Consider the following 21161-nt stretch of genomic DNA (forward strand, 5'->3'; position numbering starts at 1 on the left):
CCCTCACCCCACGCCCAGTATGCAGCAAGACCTCAACAATTCCTAAGAGTTTGTCTGTTTATTTATTTATTTTAAAGATTTTATTTATTTATTCATGAGAGACAGAGAGACAGAGAGAGAGAGAGAGAGAGAGAGGCAGAGACACAGGCAGAGGGGGGATCCCTGGGTAGCTCAGCAGCTGAGCACCTGCCTTCGGCCCAGGGTGTGATCCTGGAGTCCCAGGATGGAGTCCCACATCAGGCTCCCTGCGCGGAGCCTGCTTCTTTCTCCCTCTGCCTGTGTCTCTGCCTCTCTCTCTCTCTCTGTGTCTTTCATGAATAAATAAATAAAATATTAAAAAAAAAAGAGAGACAGAGGCAGAGGGAGAAGCAGGCTCCACGCAGGGAGCCAGATGTGGGACTCGATCCTGGGACTCCAGGATCACACCCTGGGCCGAAGGCAGGTGCTAAACTGCTGAGCCACCCAGACATCCCTTCCTAAGAGTTTAATAGGTGAACTGATTGTCACCTTCCTCTACCTCTGTCACTTCTTCCTGCCTTGAGAATAAAATCCAACTTCCCCAAATGGCCTCCTAGGCCCTGTGGACCCTGGCCACTTCCTACCTCTTCTTGTCCCCTCCTCTCCTGACTCACCCCTCTTTGCCCTCCACACTTCTGCCCTTCTATCTACATTGAACCAGATCCCCACTGTTGTTCTCCTTCCTGGCACCCTGCTCTCTGCTGGAGTCCAGACCAATTGTATGTACACGATCTGTGTGTTTGATGCTGGCAGACTACAAACTCCCTGAGGGCCAAGATTGCTCCACACCCCTAGCACAACACTTCAATAAACATTTACTGAACATGAGAAGATTAACAGCCCCCTGACCTGACCCTGTCCAAGCGGGCTGTCAGATGACCAAGAAAATGAACAAAGAGGTCAAGAGCGGGTAGGTACGGCAGTCATCCGGAGGCCAAAAGGACACAGTTCTGGGAAAGCCCCATTCTTCCTGGGCTGGGAAGCCAGTCAGCCTCCTACCTACACCAGGGGGGCTGGGGAGGCAAAGCCCAAATGCCCCGCACCACTCCTTATCAATCTCATCCGGTGGGCAAGGCAAAAAGAGCTGAGAGGCAACAGAGAAACAGGCTCTTTCCTTCTCCCACCTCACCATGCTGGAACCCAACACTGTGTCCATGGCCAAATTCTGGCTGGAGTCCCGAGGAGCTCTGAGAACCTTTCAACAGGTTCATGCCAATTTTCTTTAGAGAACGAACCAAAGCAAAGGTCCTACAAGCAACAAAAAGCTGATGAATTTGCATCTCAACCAGCTACAGACCAGCCAGCTAGTCAGCTCGTCAAGTTTAATCCAATAAATTCCACAAATGGCCCAACTGCTTCTCTGCAATTCACCCATCCACCAAGTTTGAAAATATTAGGCCTAAGCAGAAACCTTGACCCTAAATCCTCCAGGCACTCCCAGTAGGCAAGGCATAGAGGAGACTCGTGCCTCCAAGAGGCAGCAGGCTACTTGGACTCCAAGAAGCAAGGAGCAAGGAAGCCAGAGAGATAAGCTATGTGGAATCGGCAGAGCTGTCCGGTAAGAATGCTGGGTCAGCAGGTTTGCCAGGTAGTCAGAAAAAACAAAATCACAGGCAGGAGCAAAGGCACGGATAAGAAGTTGATGTTCAACCTATAACCTGACCCTTTACCTTCACTTTGGTTTATAGAAGGGACGGGTCAAGCCTCTCATGGGCTTCAACACCAGCTCAGCACTGTGTCGGCACAATCTCTGTGACTCCTCCCACTTAAACGGAGGAAGAAGCCAAGGTTGAGGCAGGAATGAAGTGACCAGCCCCAGTGCTGCCAATGCCATAAAATAACTTAAATCAGTGGACAATCTCAGAAAAACCCAAGAATCTGACCTTCCACAGTAGGTCCCCCTGCCTCCCTCTCAAATCAACCACAACAGTCCCTCAGTCTGGACAAGATGCTAAAAGCTTCATCTGGTGGGACGCCTGGGTGGCTCAGCGGTTGAGCACGTCTGCCTTCAGCTCAGGTCCTGATCCTATGATTTGGGATCGAGTCCCACGTCGGGCTCCTTGCGGGGGGCCTGCTCCTCCCTCTGCCTGTGTCTCTGCCTCTCTCTCTCTGTCTCTTATGAATAAATAAAATCTTTAAAAATAAATAAATAAATAAATGAATAAATAAATGAATGAATGAATAAAAATAAAAATAAAAATAAAAGCTTCATCTGGGGACGATGATTTTTAAAACCCTGGGTGCAGCCTAAAAGAATCCATCAAAGAAGGAGGCAGGAAGGGTCATGATCTAAAAGGGAGGAGAAAGGAGAGAGGAGGAGCCAAACACCCCAAACTGCTCCTTCTACAGAGTCATTAATCTGCTAACATCTCTTAGGCAAAGCAGAAATCTCGTTCAAGGAACAAGGTCTGAGTGACTCTCTCATCTCCCAAGACTTCTTGCTGATGTGCAGAAAGGCCTGCCAAGAACCCTTTAGGCTATTAGGAAATATTTCTGAGTAGCTAAAGGCTAAAGGTTATAAATGATACACTCCCTGCCCTCTCCCAGGTGGCCTCTGCATCCCCTCCATTTCTCCTGCCCTTAACCTGTTCAGCAAAGCTTCCCTAGTGACTGAAACACTCAGGAATCTCCTGGGACTATCAGGAAAGGGAGAAACAGGACGATTCTACATGGGGTTACAGGCAGCAGGAGCTGGTCTAAAGCTTTTGTTTCCCCCCACTTATTTGTTTTGAGATTTTTATTTATTTATTCATGAGAGAGAGAGAGAGAGAGAGAGAGAGGCAGAGACACAGGCAGAGAGAGAAGCAGGTTCCATACAGGGAGTCTGATGTGGGACTCAATCCCAGGACTCCAGGATCATGCCCTGGGCTGAAGGCAGGTGCTCAACCACTGAGCCACCCAGGCGTCCCCTTCCCCCCCCAATTTAGAACGCAAGGAAGAAAAGGCATGCCAGTAGTGTTGATTCAGAGAGTCAAGCTTGAGCTATCTCCCTCTAAGGGGACTCACGGCGGCTGGATGGCAAAGGCACTGGGAAGAGACATTACGGAGTTCAACTGCTAGGTAGCCACTGCTGGGGACAGCAGAGGGTAGAGGGAAACACTTCTAATCAAGGTTACCTAGGACAGGGGTAAGACAATAGAGGTGGGGAGCCACTTGGGTCCTACTGTTTGGTTTAATCTACTGACCTTCAGCAATGAAGATCCTGGAATGGGGTCAAGGGGGTGTGAAGGCAGGCATGCAGGGTTAGGTATCTTACAGACAAGAAGCCTCAGCCTGCATTCAGCAACACCAATGGTGTGGCAAAGGGAGAGGACAGAACTAGTGTTATTTCCCTAAATACCCTCTCGCCTCTCCCAATGATGGCAGGCAGACAGAAGGCCATTGGGAGGAAATGTCCTTTGGAAAATCATAAAGCGGCAAAGATTGACAAGAAATAGTAGTTGACATGCCCTTATGAGACTCCATGATGGCCAGACTAAAAAACCATCTAGATTCTAAATGAATCTTCTATGGGGTGGAAACCAAGCTACTTCCTCTCTCTTGCTGCACCCCAGCTACTGAGTCAGGAGTTCCTCTTTCTCACAGTCAGAGAGCAACATATTCAGCGCGAAGGAAGTGATGTGCTACGCACTGGTAGGAGAGGAGTTCAGCAACGTTCCTAGGCGGTGGGAAGAACACCCTGGACTTTGGTGGTTCTGGCTCTACCGGGAGTCCTCAGCTGTGTGGCCTCGGGCAAGCCAGAAGATCTGTCTGAGCCTCAGTTTCCTCATCCACAAAACAGGGCCAATGACACGTACTCAAAAGAACTGGCTGAGAATCAATCAGATGGGGTTTCTGCTCAACGGCAAGTGCTGCGCAGCGAGGTGGTACAGCTGCCGGGTTTTCTCTGCCGTTTTGCCCTCTCCCAAAGCTCCCGTCCCCGGAACCATCCCGAGCCCCCGTCTCACCTGACTCCGTACACAGGTACGAGTAAAAGCCCTCCGACTTGAGCATGATGAGCAGCGAGCCCCAGCCCAAGAGGACTGCCGAGAAGAGGAGATTCTCCAGCACGGCTGTGCAGGCCATCCACCAGCGGCGCCGATGGGCAGTGGCCAGGGTGGGCGCCATGGCGCGGCGTGGCGCGGCGTGGCGCGGCGGCCTGGCTCCGGTTCCGCTCGGCAGTACCCTGCACACAGACCTCGGCGTCAGCGCCCGGCCGGGCCCAGCCCGTGCGGCCAAGCCGGGCCCCCGCCGCAGCGCGCGGGGCTCGTCACCCCTCCGCGGCCCAGGCCGTAGGTGCGCGCGGCCAAGGAAGCCCCAGCCCGGCCAGGGTCCTGCGCACCCTGCCCGCGGCCGGCTCGTGCGTCTGCCGTCAGCCGCGGGACAGCGGCCCCGGCCGGCAGAGACCCCTCTCCCTCGGCTCGTCCCGAGGTAACCTGAGGCACGGGAACAGGAGGGACCACCGCACGCTCAGGGCTGTGGAATTAGTCCTGGCTGTCCGCAGGTGTGACAGCGGGTGGGGAGGTCCGGATACCTGGGCAGGGCCCTACCCGACGGTTGCCACTCCCTGGGACCCCGACGGGTGCCCGCCCGCACTCGAGACCCTTCCCGGTAGCCGATTTCTTCAACCACAAGATCCGCGCACCGAGCCCGGATCGGCCCGCCCCCGGCCCGCTCATTGGCTGACGGCTGGAACCTGCAGCGCCATTGGCCGCTGTCTAGGTCGCTAGGCGCTGCGGCCACGCGAACCCCGCATGGGAGAGGCGAAGCCGGTTCAAACCGGCAGCGCGAGCCACCTGCGCGACCCCCGGCCTGGGCTGTTTCCTCGGCATTCAGTCGGTTCCCAAGGAGGCGGACTCCAGTCCCGCCACCTCCCAGCTGCCTTCTCTATTCGTCGTCTCTTCCCCGCCGTCTCTTCATTGGTCTCTTTCCTCTCATAGGCATACGGCCTCTCCCTACGCCCCGATTCGTGCGCCTTCTGCCCCCCGGCACCTCTGCACAGGACCCTGCTCCCCGAGCCCCAGCCCACTCCTCTCCTACCTGCGCGTATCGGGCCCGGCCGGCGCCTTTTCTGCCTCCTTTTATTCCAGCGCTTTTATTCCGACCCCAAGATAAAAACACTGGCGCACGCTGATTGGCCGAGCAGAGGCTGGAAACAGGCATGCACCAATCAGCAGCCACCCGCCCGCCCCGCGGCGAGCAGAAGCCGGTTCCGGCCGGACTTGGAGACAAACAAGAGAGCTGGGGGGGGTCGGGGGTAGCGGCGGCTCGGGCTTCTCTTCTACCGCCTTAATCTGGAGTCACAGCCGGTCTGGGAATCCCCGGGGGCAGTGCCCGAACGCCTCTCCAGAGCCTCACTCCGAAGCCTCACTCCGAACCCTACTTGGGTTCGGTTCCCCCGCCGACGTTCCGGTACCCCCGGACTGCATGCCGGTCTCCCTCGCACAGCCAGCTGGGCTCTTGCACTCGGTTCTGCGCCGTCCTGCTTCTGTGGTCCTCAGCTCTGTGCTCTGAGTGGGTCGTTCCGCTCCCGCCGCCTCCGCCGCACAACGCTGCCATCCCCGGCGGCCTCGGGCTTTGTGTTCTGATTCCTCGCTCGCCTGCCCCCAAGTGTCCTCCATCCAGGCGCTGTCTGCACATCCCGGATCCCCGGACCCCTGTCTCGGCGTGGTGTGCCTCTTGCCTGCTCTCCGGATTCACAGACCTCTCTCGGGGGGCCGTTTGCCTGGCCCCTGGAAGATGTCGGGGATCCCTACGTGGGAGTTCGGAACCTGTCTGCACCCTAGGACGGTCCTCTCCTGTCCAGGCTGCCCCCCTCCCCGGTTCCCGCTGCCTTTGGTCCCCTGGGGGATCCCCACGCGAAGTTGACCGTCCCATCTCCATTGTCCTGCACCACCTCCACTCCCCCTCCCGTCCCATTCCTGGACGTCAACTTCAGGGGCCCTCTCTGCTCGGTGACGCAGCGGGCAGCGCCTCCGGGAGGCGCGTGGAGTCGGGAGGGCTCGGGACTTGCAGTCTGGAGGACCGCTAGGGCAGGGGATGGAGCCCGAGCACCGGACACTGGGCATGGGCAGCCCGGCGGCATGTCCCTGATCGGAGTCGCTAGCCCGATCTCAGAGGACCCTGGGTCTACCCCGCGAGTCAGCTAGGTCTCCCTGGCACGCTTTAGGGGCCTCAGCAGTCTCTGGTTTCACGTCCCCGAATCCGAGTGCGCCCCCTGCCGTCGGGAACCCACGGAGAGCCATCTTGCTCACACCCCGCCCCGCGCTGTGGGCGCTGTGGGCGCCGTGGGCCCCGGGGCAATCCTAGTGGTTACCCATCCGGTTACCGACCCCGCGGAACCTCACCTACTCACTTGAGACTGCCTGCCACTCGCTAAAACCAGTATTGCCCTTCCTCCTTACAGCCTCTTGCCTGAGGGACGTCTCCAGGCAGCTGTTCCACACACATCTCTGAACTGTTTCAAATATAGTTCTAAAATAATTCACTTTTGGGACGCCTTCGTGGCTCAGCGGTTAGGCGCCTGCCTCGGCTCAGGTTGTGATCCAGGGATCTGGAATGGAGTCCCGCCATCAGGCTCCCTGCAAGGAGCCTGCTTCTCCCTCTGCCTATGTCACTGCCTCTCTCTGTGTCTCTCATGAATAAATAAATATTTTAATAAATAAAATGATTCACTTTCCAGACCCTTGGGTGGCTCAGTTGGTTAAGCCTCCAACTCTTGGTGTAGGTTCCAGTGGTGATCTCATGGGTCCTGGGATCCAGCCGGCCTGGGGCTCCCTGCTCAATGAGGAATGGCTTGAGATTCTGTCCCTCTTCCCCTCCTCCCCCATGCATGTGGGCATGCGCCGGCTCTCTCTCAAATCTTTAAAAAAAAAATTTTCACTTTCTATCCCCAAAACTGTCCCTCTCATTCTTTCTCAGATAATAGCACTACTACCTACCAAAGTTAGATACCATGAACCATCTTTTCAACAAATATTTATTGGATACCTGTTCTTATTCTCCCTCTCCCTCACCCCACCCACAACCCACCAATACAGCCATATCTCCTAAATATTTATCTAATTTGTCCATCTATGTCCCTAGGACTGCAATCACTGTTCATCTAACCTCCAGTCTCCGCCCCTCAAATACATTTCTTTACCCAACCCCATCCCAGTGAGCTGTGGGAAAGATAAATCTGACCTTAGTAAATCTGACCTCTGCTAAATTCTTCAGAATCTCTCTACCGTTTGTCCTATAGGATAAAGTTCAAGTTCTCTGTCCTAACTCTAACCGGCACAGGCTCCTCCCCACCAGTCTTTTCCTCTGCCTAGAGGGTGGTTGACCTGCCAGGTGCTCCAGTCACATGGAATTACCTTTGATTCCTGCACATGCTGTTCTCTTACCTCTGGCCCTCAAACATAGACCCTTCTTGGGACAGCACTTCCTTCAGGAAGCCTTCCCTAACTACTCCCCAAAATATTCTCCACTACCTTAGTCCAATGATTGCACTGTTTTATAACTATTCATTTATTTGTCTCTCCCTTTTGCCACTGACTATGAACAAATATTTGGGGGCAAGAAGTATGTCTTACTCAACAGTTTACCAGCCCTTAACACAGAAGCACAAAGCAGATGCATAATATGGAGCTTGTTGAGTGAACACATGAACAAATGAAAAAGGGTGGGAGGTGTCAGCTTCTAGGGACAAAGGATTCAAAGTTGGAAGGATGATGGCAATTACCCTTTATTGAGAACTAAAAATTTGCTAGGTGCTTTACATAGTTTGTGTCCTTTAATCCCCACAATAACTGGAAGATGGCCAGGATCCCCATTCCAAAGTCCCCAGATGAAAAAACTGAAGTTTTCCATACCATTTCAAAGTGACAAAACAAGTATATCAAAACTGAGATTTGAATACATGGCTATTTGAGTGAAATTCTGGGTTTGGTTCTTTTTTCAGTCTTTTTGGTAAGGGCACCAGCACTGCTGGCAAATCAAAAGAAAAAAACACTAAATGAGCAGAAGAAAATGCAGATGATTATTTCATTAGTTTTAGGGTAGAGAAGACCTTTCTACTAAGCAGGACATGAAACTCAGAAGTCAAGAGGTGCCTGGGGGGCTCAGTTGTTAAGCATCTGCCTTTGGCTAAGGTCATGATCTCAAGGTCCTAGAATTGAGCCCCTTATCAGGCTCCCTGCTCAGCGGGGAGTCCGCTTCTCCATTTCCCTCTGTCCCCCCCCCACCTTGAGCTCTCTCTTTCAAAGTCTTTTTTTTTTTTTTTTTAAGATTTTGTTTATTTATTCATGAGAGACACACACACAGAGAGAGGCAGAGACACAGGTAGAAGAAGCAGGCTCCATGCAAGGAGCCCGACGTGGGACTCGATCCTGGGACTTGATCCTGGGACTCCAGGATCACGCCCTGGGCTGAAGGCAGGCACTAAACCACTGAGCCACCCAGGGATCCAAATACATAGTCTTTAAAACAAACAAACAAACAAACTCAAAAGTCAAAAAGAAAAATATTGTCTAAATCAAAAATTTAAATTTATATAGAGAAAGAAAGAAAACAAACAGCATTAGACGACCAGTCACAAATAGGGAAAGAATTAATATCCTTGATATACATAGGCACTTATAAATCAATGAGGAAAATATGAACACCTCAATTGGAAATTGGGGAAAGAATATAACCAGATAACTCATAGGAAAAAAAAACACAAATAATTATTAAAGATATAAAAAGAAGCTCAACCTTAGTATCATTATAGAAATTCCCATTTTAATGGTATAATTTTTTTTAAGTTTTATTTATTTATGATAGTCACAGAGAGAGAAAGAGAGGCAGAGACATAGGCAGAGGGAAAAGCAGGCTCCATGCACCGGGAGCCCGAAGTGGGATTCGATCCCGGGTCTCCAGGATCGCGCCCTGGACCAAAGGCAGGCGCCAAACCGCTGCGCCACCCAGGGATCCCTAATGGTATAATTTTTGATGGTTAAAAGCAAAAAAGCATTTTATCGGCACAAAGATTTTAACTTTTTTTTTTTTTTTTTTTTTTTATTTATGATAGTCACAGAGAGAGAGGCGGAGACACAGGCAGAGGGAGAAGCAGGCTCCATGTACCGGGAGCCCGACATGGGACTCGATCTCGGTTCTGCAGGATCGCGCCCTGGGCCAAAGGCAGGCGCCAAACCGCTGCGCCACCCAGGGATCCCCAGATTTTAACTTTTTAAGAAACTTTAGCATACTGATTATTTTTCTTGTACTAAAATAATGAAATACCATTTCATCCTATAAGACTGGGTGTGGGGAAATCTATCTTGCCCTCATTTGTGAGAATACCAAACCATGTAACTTTTTTGAAGGGCAATTTGAAGTACCCAAATCTTTTTTTTTTTTAAGATTTTATTTATCCATTCATGATAGACACAGGCAGAGGGAGAAGCAGGCTCCATGCAGGGAGCCCAACGTGGGACCGGGGTCTCCAGGATCACACCCTGGGCTGAAGGCAGCGCTAAACCGCTAAATAGCTTAGCCACCTGGGCTGCCCAAAGTACCCAAATATTTAATGTTTTATCCTATTACCCAGCAATTCCACTTCTAGGAATCTCTTCTACAGAAAAACTTGCACAAGTGCAAAAAGAAATATGGACAGAATTGTACACTGCATCATTTATTGTATCAAAATGATTAGGAACAACCCAAATCTCCATGGGTAAGGGATAGGTTTAAATAACCTGTGTTATTTCTACATGATGACATTCCATGCAGCCATTTTTTATAAAAAGAGGTAGTTTTATATTTACTGAACATCAAAAGACATCCAGGATATATTAAGTAAAAAAGCAAGTTGTACAATGATATGATCTTTTGTTTTCATGTGCCCAGAAAAACATCTGAAAGGAAGGATATAAAGTGTTCACAAGACTCTGAGCACTGGGATAGAAGAGGAAGCTGCTGTTTCTGTCCTGACTAGGTAATTCAACATGTGAGAAAATAATTCAGAGCAAGACCAAAAGGCATTCAGTGACAATGGTCCCTCCCCTGTCCCTCAGGCTCCCCTGGGGAAAGAGGAAATCTCTTTTTTACTTTATACATGTCTATAATGTTAGTACTTTCTTATTATTAGCAAAGAACATTGTTTTTTAAATTTGTTTTATTAAATCTAGTGAGAAAAGTAAAAAGAATGCTGACCTCACTAAAGAAAATTTTAAAACAATACAAAAGTTTAAGAAGAAAATATCAGCCACAATCTCATCTCCCAGAAGAAAAAATACCATTTGATGCCTTTCCCTCAAATCTTTTTTTTTTTTTTTTAATATTTTACTTATTTTTTCATGAGACACACACACAGAGGCACAGAGACACAGGCAGAGGGAGAAGTAGGCTCCATGCAGGGAGCCCGACATGGGACTCGACCCCAGGACTCCAGGATCACGCCCTGGGCCAAAGGCAGGTGCTAAACTGCTGAGCCACCCAGGCGTCCCTCCCTCAAATCTTTTTTATGCACATACATCTTAAAAAAAAAAAAAAAAAAAGTCCGTAAATTACAAAATACACACAAAATAAGATTCTAAACATGGAGCCTGAAACAAAAAGAAATGAAATTTATAAAAAGAAATCTTATTTTTTACACTTCCCATGATAGCATAAACAGTCTCCCATATTTTTTTTTTAACAGTCTCCCATATTTCCCGTATTAAACACTCTTACACAATATGATTTTTCGTGGCTGTTTAGGAACCTATCATAAGCAATCTTTCTTTAACCGATCTTTTATCATCAAACATTTAGGTTGTTTCCCATTTCAGAAAAATGTTTTGCCAATGAAGAAAAGAATAGGCTTTGAGCCCAAAGAGTCCAGAACAACAGAGAAAAAGTCCCTGCAGTCACCTTTTTCCCCTTCCTGACCCTGCCCTGTGGGGTCTCTGCCCAGGCCTCCCAGACCTCTCCCAGAGCACTGCCAGGGCCCAGAGCCAACTGGCCTCCACTCTGACAGTTCCCTATCAAAGGGCAGAGGCTCCAGTATGTCTTTCCTGGCCCTGAGATATTTTTCCAACAAAACACGATCTGATCCAGGGGCAGTTCAGATGCCTACCCTCCATCCATATACTTCCCACTCCCCAAATTTAGGTTCTCAGGGTGCTGGTGGCCCAGAGATGGGTGCAACATTCTCATACTGGGGTTCCTCCTGCCCTTCCTCATCTGCCAGCTTCTGGGGATCCTGCTCTTGGGAGCCACCCTCAGGGGCCAGCTCCTGGGCCCTCCCTGAGCTCTTGCTGCCATCCCCTAGCCCCCTGGCCACTTCCTCTGGCCCAGTTCCAGCAGACTCCAAGGGCCTAGTGAGCTCATCATTCGGGGCTAAGCTGGGACTCTGAATGGCAGAGCCAGAGGCCAGCCCGGGGCTGCCCTTATTTCGACTAAGGGCCCGGCGTGGAGGCTTAGGAATGGCACTCTTGACCTTGGGCTCTGCCTGGCCTTTCTGGAAGCTACCAAAACGTCGGAGAACAGACCGGACAGGTCCCTCAGATAACTGGGGTGTCCCTGCCAACATATAGATCGTGGTCACGGAGCCTGAGCCCTCCAGGACACTGCCCTCAATGGCTTCCACTCGCTCAGCCACTGTCCAGCCACCAAGCGTGGGGAGGCGGCGGCGGCCAGTGGCTGAATCCCTGGGGCTGGCAGCACCAGGAAGGGTCTCATCCATTTCTGCTTTCTCTGAGCCCATGGACTCCTCAGCCTCCTGGCTTTCAGGACCCAGCTGGGCCCCCCGGGGGAGCCGCTTGGGCTTTCGGAGAGGACTGGAGATCTCCCCTGAGCTTCGGCGACTCTGTGGTGCAAACTTCGTGCCTTCGGCAAAGGAGACTGATGGCCGCTTGGCCCGTGCTAGGCTGGAAGTCCGCGGGATGGGAAATGGTGTGGAGGCGTCCTCAGGAGGAGGGACGGGACCTTCAGGCAGGCTGGCCTCTGGAAACTCTCCGTGGGCCACAGTGACCATCCCTGGCAGAGGAGACAGAAGGACTTGGCCAGAGCTGGGCTGGCCACCCCGATTCATCCTGTTTACTCAGTTTAGCATCTTCTGGGAAGCCTCATCCATAGGGCAAGGAAGAAGGTGAGGGTACAGAGGCAGGGAAAGGGCCTATTCGCATAGACACTACTCCTTGTACACACTTTTCTCACCACTCCTTCCCACTTTGAACTAATACCACACTGTAATCAAGCTGAAAACTCTTTCAGTGCCACACAGTCTTGTCCCTCTCACCTTTGGGCTTCTGCGTGCATTGTTTCTTCTTCCTGGAACACCACCATTCCCACCCCTCCTTAACTGTCACTTGGTTAACTAACTCCTACTGATTCTGCTAGACTCAACTCCAAAATCACGAGCATTGAGACATCTTCCCTGACCCTAACCACCCCTGACATGGCTGAATGATGAGCCCTGATTTGTATGTTCCCCATCAAACCCTATATCACTCCATCCTACACATGCCTGATGACCACCCACCAGACACCAAGCTTGGCGAGGACAGAAGTCTGTCTTGTTCCTTCTCATATCCCACAGCTGGGAATTTAACCTGCACTGGAATGTGCACTTGATACACATTTGCTGAATGAATAAAGAAATGGTAGTGGGCAGGGCTGCTTGGGACGAGCGGGCTACTGGAGGGCTACCTTCTTGGGGTGGCATGCAGTAGGCAGGGCTCTCGTCCTCTCCAGACTCAGGATCAGAAGAGAAGGAGTCGTCTGAGGCCCAGCCTGCAGAGGGCGGCTCAATGAAGCTGTGGTTGAAGGGGATCTCCGGGTCGTGGTGTGAGACTGCAGAGGGCTCCAGGTCAGACGTGGGGCTCCGTGGAAGACCCTGCCCCGTCCCAGCCCCGGACCTGCAGCGTCCACACTGACCTGTCACCCAGGGAAGCTTGTGGCTGCCAAAGGAACCACAGGGCAACGCCGAGCCAAGGCTGCTCAGTGCTCCCCAGACCTGCAGCTTCATCCTGGACATAGCAGCTCTGTCACTTGCTGGCCTGAGGGCACATGGGGTAGTCAGTACAGGTGACCACTAGCAGGACCAGGACCCTCCCGGTCCTGGGGTTAATGTGAGAGAGGCAGTGTGACAGAGTGACTGCCTACTTCTGTGCTTCCCTTTGACTACAGAGTAAAATCCAAACTATTGAGTGTGAGATTTAGGCCTGGCACAGAGGGCACTGAATTGAATTCAAAATTCAAATAGAGGGGATCCCTGGGTGGCTCAGCGGTGTAGTGCCTGCCTTTGGCCCAGGGCATGATCCTAGAGACCCAGGATCAAGTCCCGCATCGGGCTCCTTGCATGGAGACTGCTTCTCCCTCTGCCTGTGTCTCTGCCTTTCTCTGTGTGTGTCTCTCATGAATAAATAAATAAAATCTTAAAAAAAAAAAATTCAAATAGACCTGGGTAGCCAGTCTGGTCCAGGCTTCACCTCTCTGGGCCTCAGTTTCCTCATTTGTCAAGTGGGGACACCTCCTATCTATCAGACCTTTCTTTGGAATGCCAGGCACCTGATGGGGTTCCCCAAGATGCAGCTTTGTGTTATTACCCACCACTGAGTCCCAGTGCAGCTACATTTCTGGAAGGGCCACCACCTCCAAGAAGCCTGTCCTTACCCCCACCCCCAGGCTCCGTGCCCCAGGGAGGGGCTAGTAGGTCTGTCATCTGTGAATATCCCATAGCACAGAGGAGGATGCTCAAGGATTAGTGCATGAACTAATAAGAGAGCACCACAGAGAGAATCCAAAAAAACAGCATGGGCTCTGTGATGTGCCAGGGTCAGGCGGGGTCACCTCAGGCCTCCACATCCTCCTCTGTGAATTGAAAATGCTAATCCTCCTGTCCCCATACTCCTGCTTGGAACCAAACCTCCTAGCTGCTGCAGATCTCCAAGGAACCAAGAAATGTGAAGAGATTTTGTAAAGGAACAAAGCTCCATGGAAGCAATATTCTCCTGCAGCAGGCCCCCATACCCCCACAGGCCGCTCTAATCCTTCCTATTATCTCCTTTTCTCAGAAAGCCACCATCTCTGCTAAACCACTGCTCAGACTTTTACATCACCCTCCTTTCGGGAGATGGGGGGTTGGAGGCCTGGTCTCTTCCCCTCTCTGCCCAGAGCTGCCCTGCTACTTCTGCCTCCCTCCCACACCTTCCTCCTCTGGCCCCTGTTAATATACCCTCAGCCATGTGCTACAGGTTTGAGTTTCACCAGCTTGGCACCCAGTGCCCACTGCTCACGCTCATGCAAGGTGGAAACTCGCCTATGGAAGGCTTCCAAGGAAGGCAGGCAGCTGACTTGGTGTCTCCAGGTCACGGCCACTGCCAACTACCTCATTACCTCTGACTTAAGTGTATGATGAGACCAGCCCTTCCCCACCCCTAAAAGGAACCTGGATGCCAGCCTGCCCCCATCCTGTGGCCTGAGCTGGGGGTGGGGAAGGGACAAGCCAGAGTTCACCTGTCCTTGGGGTCCAACCGGGCAGCCCAGCAGCAGCAGGCACAGAAGATGATGCCCAGGAGGAGCAGCAGCAGAGGCACAAGGATGCCTGCGATGAGGGTGGCATCCTGACCATGAGGCCCTAGGGAGAGTGGGGGATGGACAAATATTCAGGGCCTTCTGTCTTCCATACAACAGGTCTCATCTCCAGCTCTAAGTTACCTCCTCCCCAGAATCTTCCCCAGGCCCTTCCCTGTAGGGCCCTCCCCTTTTTCTGAGAGATGTAGGCTGGACTCAGCCCAGAGGCCCTCTCCCCAAGGTACCCTCCCTGCTGATGGTCCCTGGCCTGTTCCACAAGCCCTTGCTCCCTATTGTCGCTCCTAATACACATCCCCTCTATCAGGCATGACAGTTATTTGCTCATTTCCTGGATCTAGCCTGATTTCTCAGGAGGCAGGGGCTGTCATACCTTCAGGGGTTCCCCAAAGCACCCATACATATTTCAGGCATAGGGAATGTCTCCAAAGTGAACCCAGCCTCCCTGGCAAATGATATATCCCTGAAGCCATATAAAGGGCCCTGGTTACTACACCCTGCACCCTCCTTTCCACCTTACCCAGCTGGCAGGTCCCAGAGACAGAATTGCAGGGTCCCTCTGGGCATTCACAAGGAATAGAACAGTTGTTGCCATAGAAGCCAGATGGGCATGAAGTGTTGCAGCTATGTGGTGACAAGAGATACAGGCTGAAGGCTCAGTGAGAGGAGATAGAGGTGGGCAGGGGCCAGGAGAAGGTAAATTTCTGGGCCCTGATCCCCACCCCCTGCCATACAGACTCCCCTGGATGATGCTCAACCAGACTCCTCTGACCACTGAGCCACATTCTTAGTATCCCTGGCAGTGTTAGGGAGAATCCCCTAGCCCCTAAGCCCATCATCCGGAGAGCCCACCCACAAGCTGCCCCTTGGCCCCCAGTCCCCCAGAGTATACTCTTCGGGCAAGATCCACCTCTCATGATCCTTATCCCAAGCATATCTAGCATTAACGTGAAATAAGCAAGATGCCTATGGCATCCAGAGAAAAGTCTTCCAGGTCTGGAGGTCTGAGACCAGCTTTGCCCCATACTCTGGGCTTCAGTCCTCTCCTCCATAAAATGAGGTCTCTTCCATTCTGTCCTAGAGATAGGAAACCTGACGTTGGAGACATTGACCTTGATTATGTTTGACCACCTAAAGACCTCAGAGAAACAACAATGGAGCTGGAGTCCTTCCCCTAAATAACTTCCCCCACCTAGTTAGGAAGCCAGGCCTTTTAGATTAAGCATCACTCTGACCCTAGTTTGGAAGGTGCAGACCTCACAATAGAAGGAATAACTTCACAGTTATGAGTATGCTGGGTGGGTATCTGGGAGGTGGAGAAGCCCAGGAAGAGAAATTCAGGAAACAGACTGGACAGAGGCCTTACCCAGGCCCCATCTCCCTGTCAGGGCCCCAGTCCTCACCTGGGTCCCCAGTAGCCAGTGTTGCAGACACACTCCCCAGTCACAGCATCACAGGACCCCTGAACACAGGTGGGGCAGGTAGAGCTACAGCCCTCCCCAAAGGTGCCAATCGGGCAGGGGTCTTCACACCTGAGGTGAGGTGAGACTCGGTTTTCGGCAGGCCAGGCCAGGCCTGGCAGGGCAGAGCCCCCCCAGAAGGGTCCTACCCAACTTCCTCCATGCTTCTGGTCTCAGGGCCCCAACTGTCTACTCCTCAGCAGTGAAGCTCAGGTGTAAACAGGGCCTTAAACCGGGGCCAAAACTAAGATTGGCAGACTACAGATCCCTAGAGGGAGAAGAGAGTAGGACACCCAAGTGGGGAAGAAGCCTCATCAGCACCATGTCTCTCCCCTCAGTCTTCACCAGGAGCCAGGCCCCCAAGGCTGTGAATGTGTGTGTTGGGGGAGGGGCCAGCTATTCCAGAGGGTGTAGCTGGAATGAGGATCCTGAAGGAAGGTGCACCCCACCCTGACAAAGCCAGCCCTCTCACCTGGGCCCCAGCCACCCAGGATCACAACGCCAGCAGTGCCCAGTGTCTGGCTGACAGGCCTCCCCACGCTGGCAGTGGGGGCACTGCTGCCGGCAGTTCTCGCCAAAGGTGCCAGGTGGGCAGGGCTGATGGCACTGGGTCCCATTCCAGCCTGGCTCGCAGGACTCACAGCTGCCTGTGTCTGCAGAGCATGGCTCCTTCTGCTTGCAGTGGCCACAGCTGGGGAGAGAAGGAGTTCATGCAAGCACTGTAGAGTGGATGGAAGAAGTATCCACCCAGGCCTCCAGGGACATTGGAGAACATCCAGGTTTGAGGCACTCAGGCAGGTTTGAGCCTCAGTTTCCCCGTATTGTACAACAATAAGCCTGGACAGATAATTTCTGTAGGATTCCAGCCCTCTCCTTCTAACTTCCCATTCCAGGACCCAGCCTTCCCAGGGTTCCAGGGTCACCAAGAGCTCCCAGAACAGCCAAGTTAGCTTGGCCAACCTTCTCTTCAGTGTTCCCTCTTACCCTTTTTCTCCTCTCAACCCTCCTATCCATGCTATCTCTGAGGTCTAGCATGATTGGGACTCAGTGTATCTCCTATCCCATAACATGAAAATGCTTAAAAATTAAAACATGCGGGCAGCTCAGGTGCCTCAGTGGTTTAGCGCCACCTTCAGCCCAGGGCGTGATCTTGGAGACCCAGGATCCAGTCTCACGTCAGGCTCCCATGGGGAGCCTGCTTCTCCCTCTGCCTGTGTCTCTGCCTCTCTCTCTGTGTGTGTATTCTCATGAATAAATAAATAAAATCTTAAAAAAATTTAAAACACGCCTGTTTCCAACACTATAATTTCAAGTTTATCTTATGTTTAAAAAATGTTTTCAGGGCACCTGGGTGGCTTAGTTGGTTAAGCGTCTGCCTTCAGCTCAGGTCATGAACCCAGGGTCCTGGGATTAAGCCCCCTGTTGGGCTCCCAGCTCAGCTGGGAGTCTGGTTTTCCTTCTCTCTCTGCTCCTCCCCTTGGCTCCAGCCCTTGTTCACTCTCTCAATAAATACATAAAATCTTTAAAAAGAAAAGTTTTCTCCAGGTTTTTTTGGGATGTAACTGCCATAGTGCACTGTGTAACTTTAAGTGTACAGCATAATGACTTGACTTACATATATTGTGAAGTGATTACCACGGTAACTTTAGTTAACATCCCTCATCTCATACAGGTACAAAAAAGGGGGAAAATGGTTTTTTTTCTTTGTGACAAAAACTCTTAGGATCTCCTCTGCTAGGAACTTTTCCTTTTTTTTTTTTTCTCAGATTTTATTTATTTATCCATGAGAGACACAGAAAGAGAGGCAGAGACATAGGCAGAGGGAAGAGAAGGAGGCTGCATGCAAGAAGCCCGACGTGGGACTCGATCCCAGGAATCTGGGATCATGTCCTGAGCCAAAGGCAGACGCTCAACCACTGAGCCACCCGGGAGTCCCATGTTGTGTTGTTTTCAGTTGTTTTTAAGTAAACGCCGTGCCCAACGCCCCACGCAGGGCTGGAACTCACAACCCTCGCGATCAGAAGCTGCAAGCTCTACCTACTGAGCCTGCAGACGCCCCGAAAACGGATTTTTTATTGTGGGTGGGGCGGCCAAAGTCTGCAAGGTACTAAGTTGTAAAGGGACCCTGCCATCGTCTGTCACGGGGTTCATCTTTTATCTAAGTACAGCTGCTGGCACTACTACCGTCTGATCACAGTGACCGGACGAAGGGCTGGGCGGGGCTGACCCTAGAGCATCCCGGGTCTTTCCCCGCTTTCGTCCCGTCCGCGTCAGTCCCTGCGTAGAGCGCCGCGCCCCGCCCTCCCTGCGCCCCCGCCCCCGCCGCCCGTCCCCATAGCCTCCCCTCCCCTCCCCCACCGCATCCCCGCTCACCTGTCGCGGCAGTGAGGCCCGTAGCTGCCGGCGCGGCAGGGCAGCTCGCAGCGGGCGCCGCGGTAGCCGGGCGGGCAGGCGCACTGGCCGGAGGCGGCGCTGCAGCGGCCACGCACGCACTCGCACGGCAGCCGGCACTCGGGGCCCCACCAGCCGGGCCGGCAGGCGCAGCGGCCGCTCTCCTGCGCGCACGGCGAGCCGTGGCAGGCGCAGCGGAAGCTGCAGCGGCGGCCCCACCAGCCCGGCTCGCAGCGGCAGGAGCCGTCGGTCTGATCGCAGCGCGCCGCCGCAGGGTTGCACTGGCACGGACGGCGGCAGGTGGGCGACCACCAGCCGGGCTCGCAGCGGCACGCGCCCGTCGCGGGGTCGCAGCGCCCGTGGGGGCCGCAGGTGCACGCGAACTCGCAACGGCCGCCCCAGCGGTCCGCTTGGCAGTGACACACGCCCGTGGCCGGCTCGCACTGGCCATGGGGGTGGCAGGCACAGATCTCACGGCAGTCGGGGCCCCAGTACTGGCCCGGGCAGCCTGCGGGGGTGGGGTGAGGTGGGGAAGGAGGTCGGTGGGCTCACAAGAAAGGGGGGCGCCAGGCCCACCCCCAAGAGCCTCAGACGGCCCCTTGAACATCTGGCAACCTAACCTCCTGGGGCACAGCCCACTTCCTGCCTCAGACTCCAAACTACAAAAACCCTTTGCAGCAGCCCAGCTTCCTACTTCATACTCTTCAAGTGGCTGAGTGGGAGAAGCTCTGCCCAGAGTCACACAGAAGTAGGGTTTCATCCATGCCCCTTCCTCGCCTTCATGCCCATCCTCCCTCCCCCATCCCCAACCCACCCCACTGGAGGTGAACTGAGCATCCTGAGTGTCCACCCCGGCCTGGATGCTGACCGTGAGGTTCACAAGGGAAGCCACATAGGCCCCTAGTGTCCCCTTTCAGCCCTGATTCCTGCTCTCTGGCCACCCTGCCCACCAAATCCTTTCCCATGCCCCTTTTTGTACCAGAGAGGGGTCTCCTTCCACCCTCCAGGCATGTATAAAGTGCACCTGAGGGAGCCGGAGCCTGAGAATGTGTCCATTTTGCAATTAACAAGGATCACCAGGGATCCCTGGGTGGCGCAGAGGTTTGGAGCCTGCCTTTGGCCCAGGGCGCGATCCTGGAGACCCGGGATCGAATCCCACGTCGGGCTCCCGGTGCATGGAGCCTGCTTCTTCCTCTGCCTATGTCTCTGCCTCTCTCTCTTTCTCTCTCTGTGACTATCATAAATAAATAAAAAAATTAAAAAAAAAAAAAAAAAAACAAGGATCACCAGTATCTTTTTTGAGAAGTTGAACATGACCTGAAAGTCACAAAACTGAAATCCTGGGGAGGGCTTTGTGGATATGGGCAAAAACCAGATGACTCAGGCCATCTTCGGGCAATGCCTCACTTCCGGACTCTGGGCCTCAATTTCCTCAGTGAAGCTTGGAGGGATTCTGGCCCTGCTGTTCTGAGATCACATTTCTACCCGCTTTGCCTCCCTGGCTCCCAGGTTCTGCCTAGCAACATCATCCTCCAGGTGAAACTCAGGACTCACGGGAGTTGCATTGGGCCCCGAAGAATCCAGGTTTGCATCGACAGAGGCCCGGTTTCACACATACTTCATCTTCCTGGCAGGCATCTGGCCCCTCACATATGGCTGAAAAACATCCCACCCAGGTGGAAAAGACAGTGGCATGGCCCAACAGGTGAACACTCTGCCCCTCTCACTGGCTCCCAGTCCTCTGCCCCCTCAAGAGCCATTCCCTCAGGGCTGGGGGTGTGTGTGTGTCAGGATGGACTCTAGCTCTAGGTCTCAGGAGGGGAAATAGGCCCCAGGACGGGAGGAAGAAAGGGTCACTGGGCTATGTCCTCTTTTCTTCTCGGGTGGGGATCCGTATCCGTTCTGGCTACTCACGGATAGTGCATTCTTGATCTTTCTGCCTCCAGCCTGGGCAGCACTGGAGCTCAGCAGAGGGGCTGTGGGACAGAGAGGGGTCAGCTGGGGGACAGACTGGCTCTGTAGGTAGATCACTGTCTCTGGCTGAGATGTGGGAGGCTGCCTCAGCCCCATCAGGCAGGTCTAGCCGAGAGTCACAGCCCTGGTGTCCCTAATCCCTTCCCTTTCCTTCCCGGGCCCTCCCACTTTCTGCCTGGACTACCCACCACCCTCCAGGCTGTCCCCAAGCCCCCTTCCCTTCAGCCCCATGACCTCTTCCCTCATGTCCTTCTTCCATGCAATGCCTCAACACCAGTTCACCTACCACCCTCACATCAGATTCCCACAAAGACCCACCTGCTGGCCATGCAGACATGTTGTCCATTGGGGTCCAGCTTGGACCCTTGGGTCCCCTGTGTCCAGAGCAGCAACAGTGGGAGCAGCCTCAGTCCCATGGCGGCCAGTCCAGCGAGAGGGCTCCTGTTAGTCTGGCCCCCACGGCTCCCATCCCCCCTCCCTGCTTCCTTCCAAGGCCTTTCCTGAGGAAACCAGTGTGAAGGGGGCGGGCTGCCATGCGGCACCTCCCTAAAAGGGCGGGTAGGTGGGTGCTGGGAAGACCAGACACCAGATGAAAAGGAAAGCTGTGGTGAAGGCAGAGTGGGGGCTGTAGGGGCTGGTCTCAGTCTGGAGGGGGCAGGAAGATGTCCCAGGATACTGGGGACAGGCAAAAGTACAGGGTGAGAGTGGGAGCCACGTCTTTCCATTAGGTCATATTACCCAAGTGAGGCCCTAGCAGGAGAAGCTCCCCACCCACTAACAACCAACAAGACCCTGTGA

The 21161-nt window shown here is 53.2% G+C and overlaps 2 protein-coding genes and 1 long non-coding RNA gene across 9 annotated transcripts in view; 1 reads left to right on the forward strand and 2 right to left on the reverse strand.

The window, feature by feature from the left end:
* Positions 1-5186, reverse strand: part of SLC43A2 (solute carrier family 43 member 2) — a 45387-nt gene extending 40201 nt beyond the window's left edge. Inside the window, exons 1-2 of one of the 5 annotated variants that reach the window (XM_049114271.1) lie at positions 5038-5186; positions 3966-4183 (exon numbers count right to left, since the gene is read on the reverse strand). In XM_049114271.1, coding sequence (XP_048970228.1) covers positions 3966-4183; positions 5038-5160 — 341 coding nt within the window. In that variant the 5' untranslated portion in view covers positions 5161-5186. Of the gene's footprint in view, positions 1-3965; positions 4184-4531; positions 4692-4793; positions 4845-5037 lie in introns of those variants that run through there. The other 4 variants (XM_035721432.2, XM_049114272.1, XM_049114270.1 and 1 more) reach the window with 4 other exon arrangements.
* A 4453-nt stretch (positions 5187-9639) lies between these two features.
* On the reverse strand, positions 9640-21088 carry SCARF1 (scavenger receptor class F member 1). Of its 3 annotated transcripts, none has more exons than XM_035721436.2 (11): positions 20682-21088; positions 20304-20365; positions 19944-20045; positions 18372-18897; positions 16471-16689; positions 15942-16070; positions 15059-15162; positions 14464-14584; positions 12883-13004; positions 12655-12738; positions 9640-11982 (listed from the first exon to the last, which is right to left on the reverse strand). In XM_035721436.2, exons 1-11 carry the CDS (start codon positions 21086-21088, stop codon positions 11120-11122), a joined length of 2739 nt encoding a protein of 912 aa, XP_035577329.2. In that variant the 3' UTR covers positions 9640-11119. The 3 variants fall into 3 exon arrangements, with proteins under 3 accessions (XP_035577329.2, XP_025331943.3, XP_025331945.3); XM_025476158.3 differs by having other exon boundaries at positions 12655-12798; XM_025476160.3 differs by having other exon boundaries at positions 11869-11982; positions 12655-12761.
* LOC125755763 (uncharacterized) lies at positions 18849-19669 on the forward strand. Its single transcript, XR_007413055.1, has 2 exons — positions 18849-19137; positions 19397-19669. It is a non-coding gene; the product is annotated as an uncharacterized LOC125755763 (long non-coding RNA).
* Positions 21089-21161: the final 73 nt, after the last annotated feature.

This window comes from Canis lupus, chromosome 9 (genome assembly GCF_003254725.2).
Source record: "Canis lupus dingo isolate Sandy chromosome 9, ASM325472v2, whole genome shotgun sequence".
Lineage (NCBI taxonomy): Eukaryota > Metazoa > Chordata > Mammalia > Carnivora > Canidae > Canis > Canis lupus.

Coding starts and splice junctions, on each gene's coding strand:
- SCARF1 (XM_025476158.3), bottom strand. CDS start 21,088: ATGGAAAGACGTGGCTCCCACTCTCACCCTGTACTTTTGCCTGTCCCC. Junction 15,163..15,941: donor ACTGGCTACTGGGGACCCAG/GTGAGGACTGGG, acceptor GTCACCACATAG/CTGCAACACTTCATGCCCAT. Junction 11,983..12,654: donor CTGCATGCCACCCCAAGAAG/GTAGCCCTCCAG, acceptor CTCCTCTGCCAG/GGATGGTCACTGTGGCCCAC.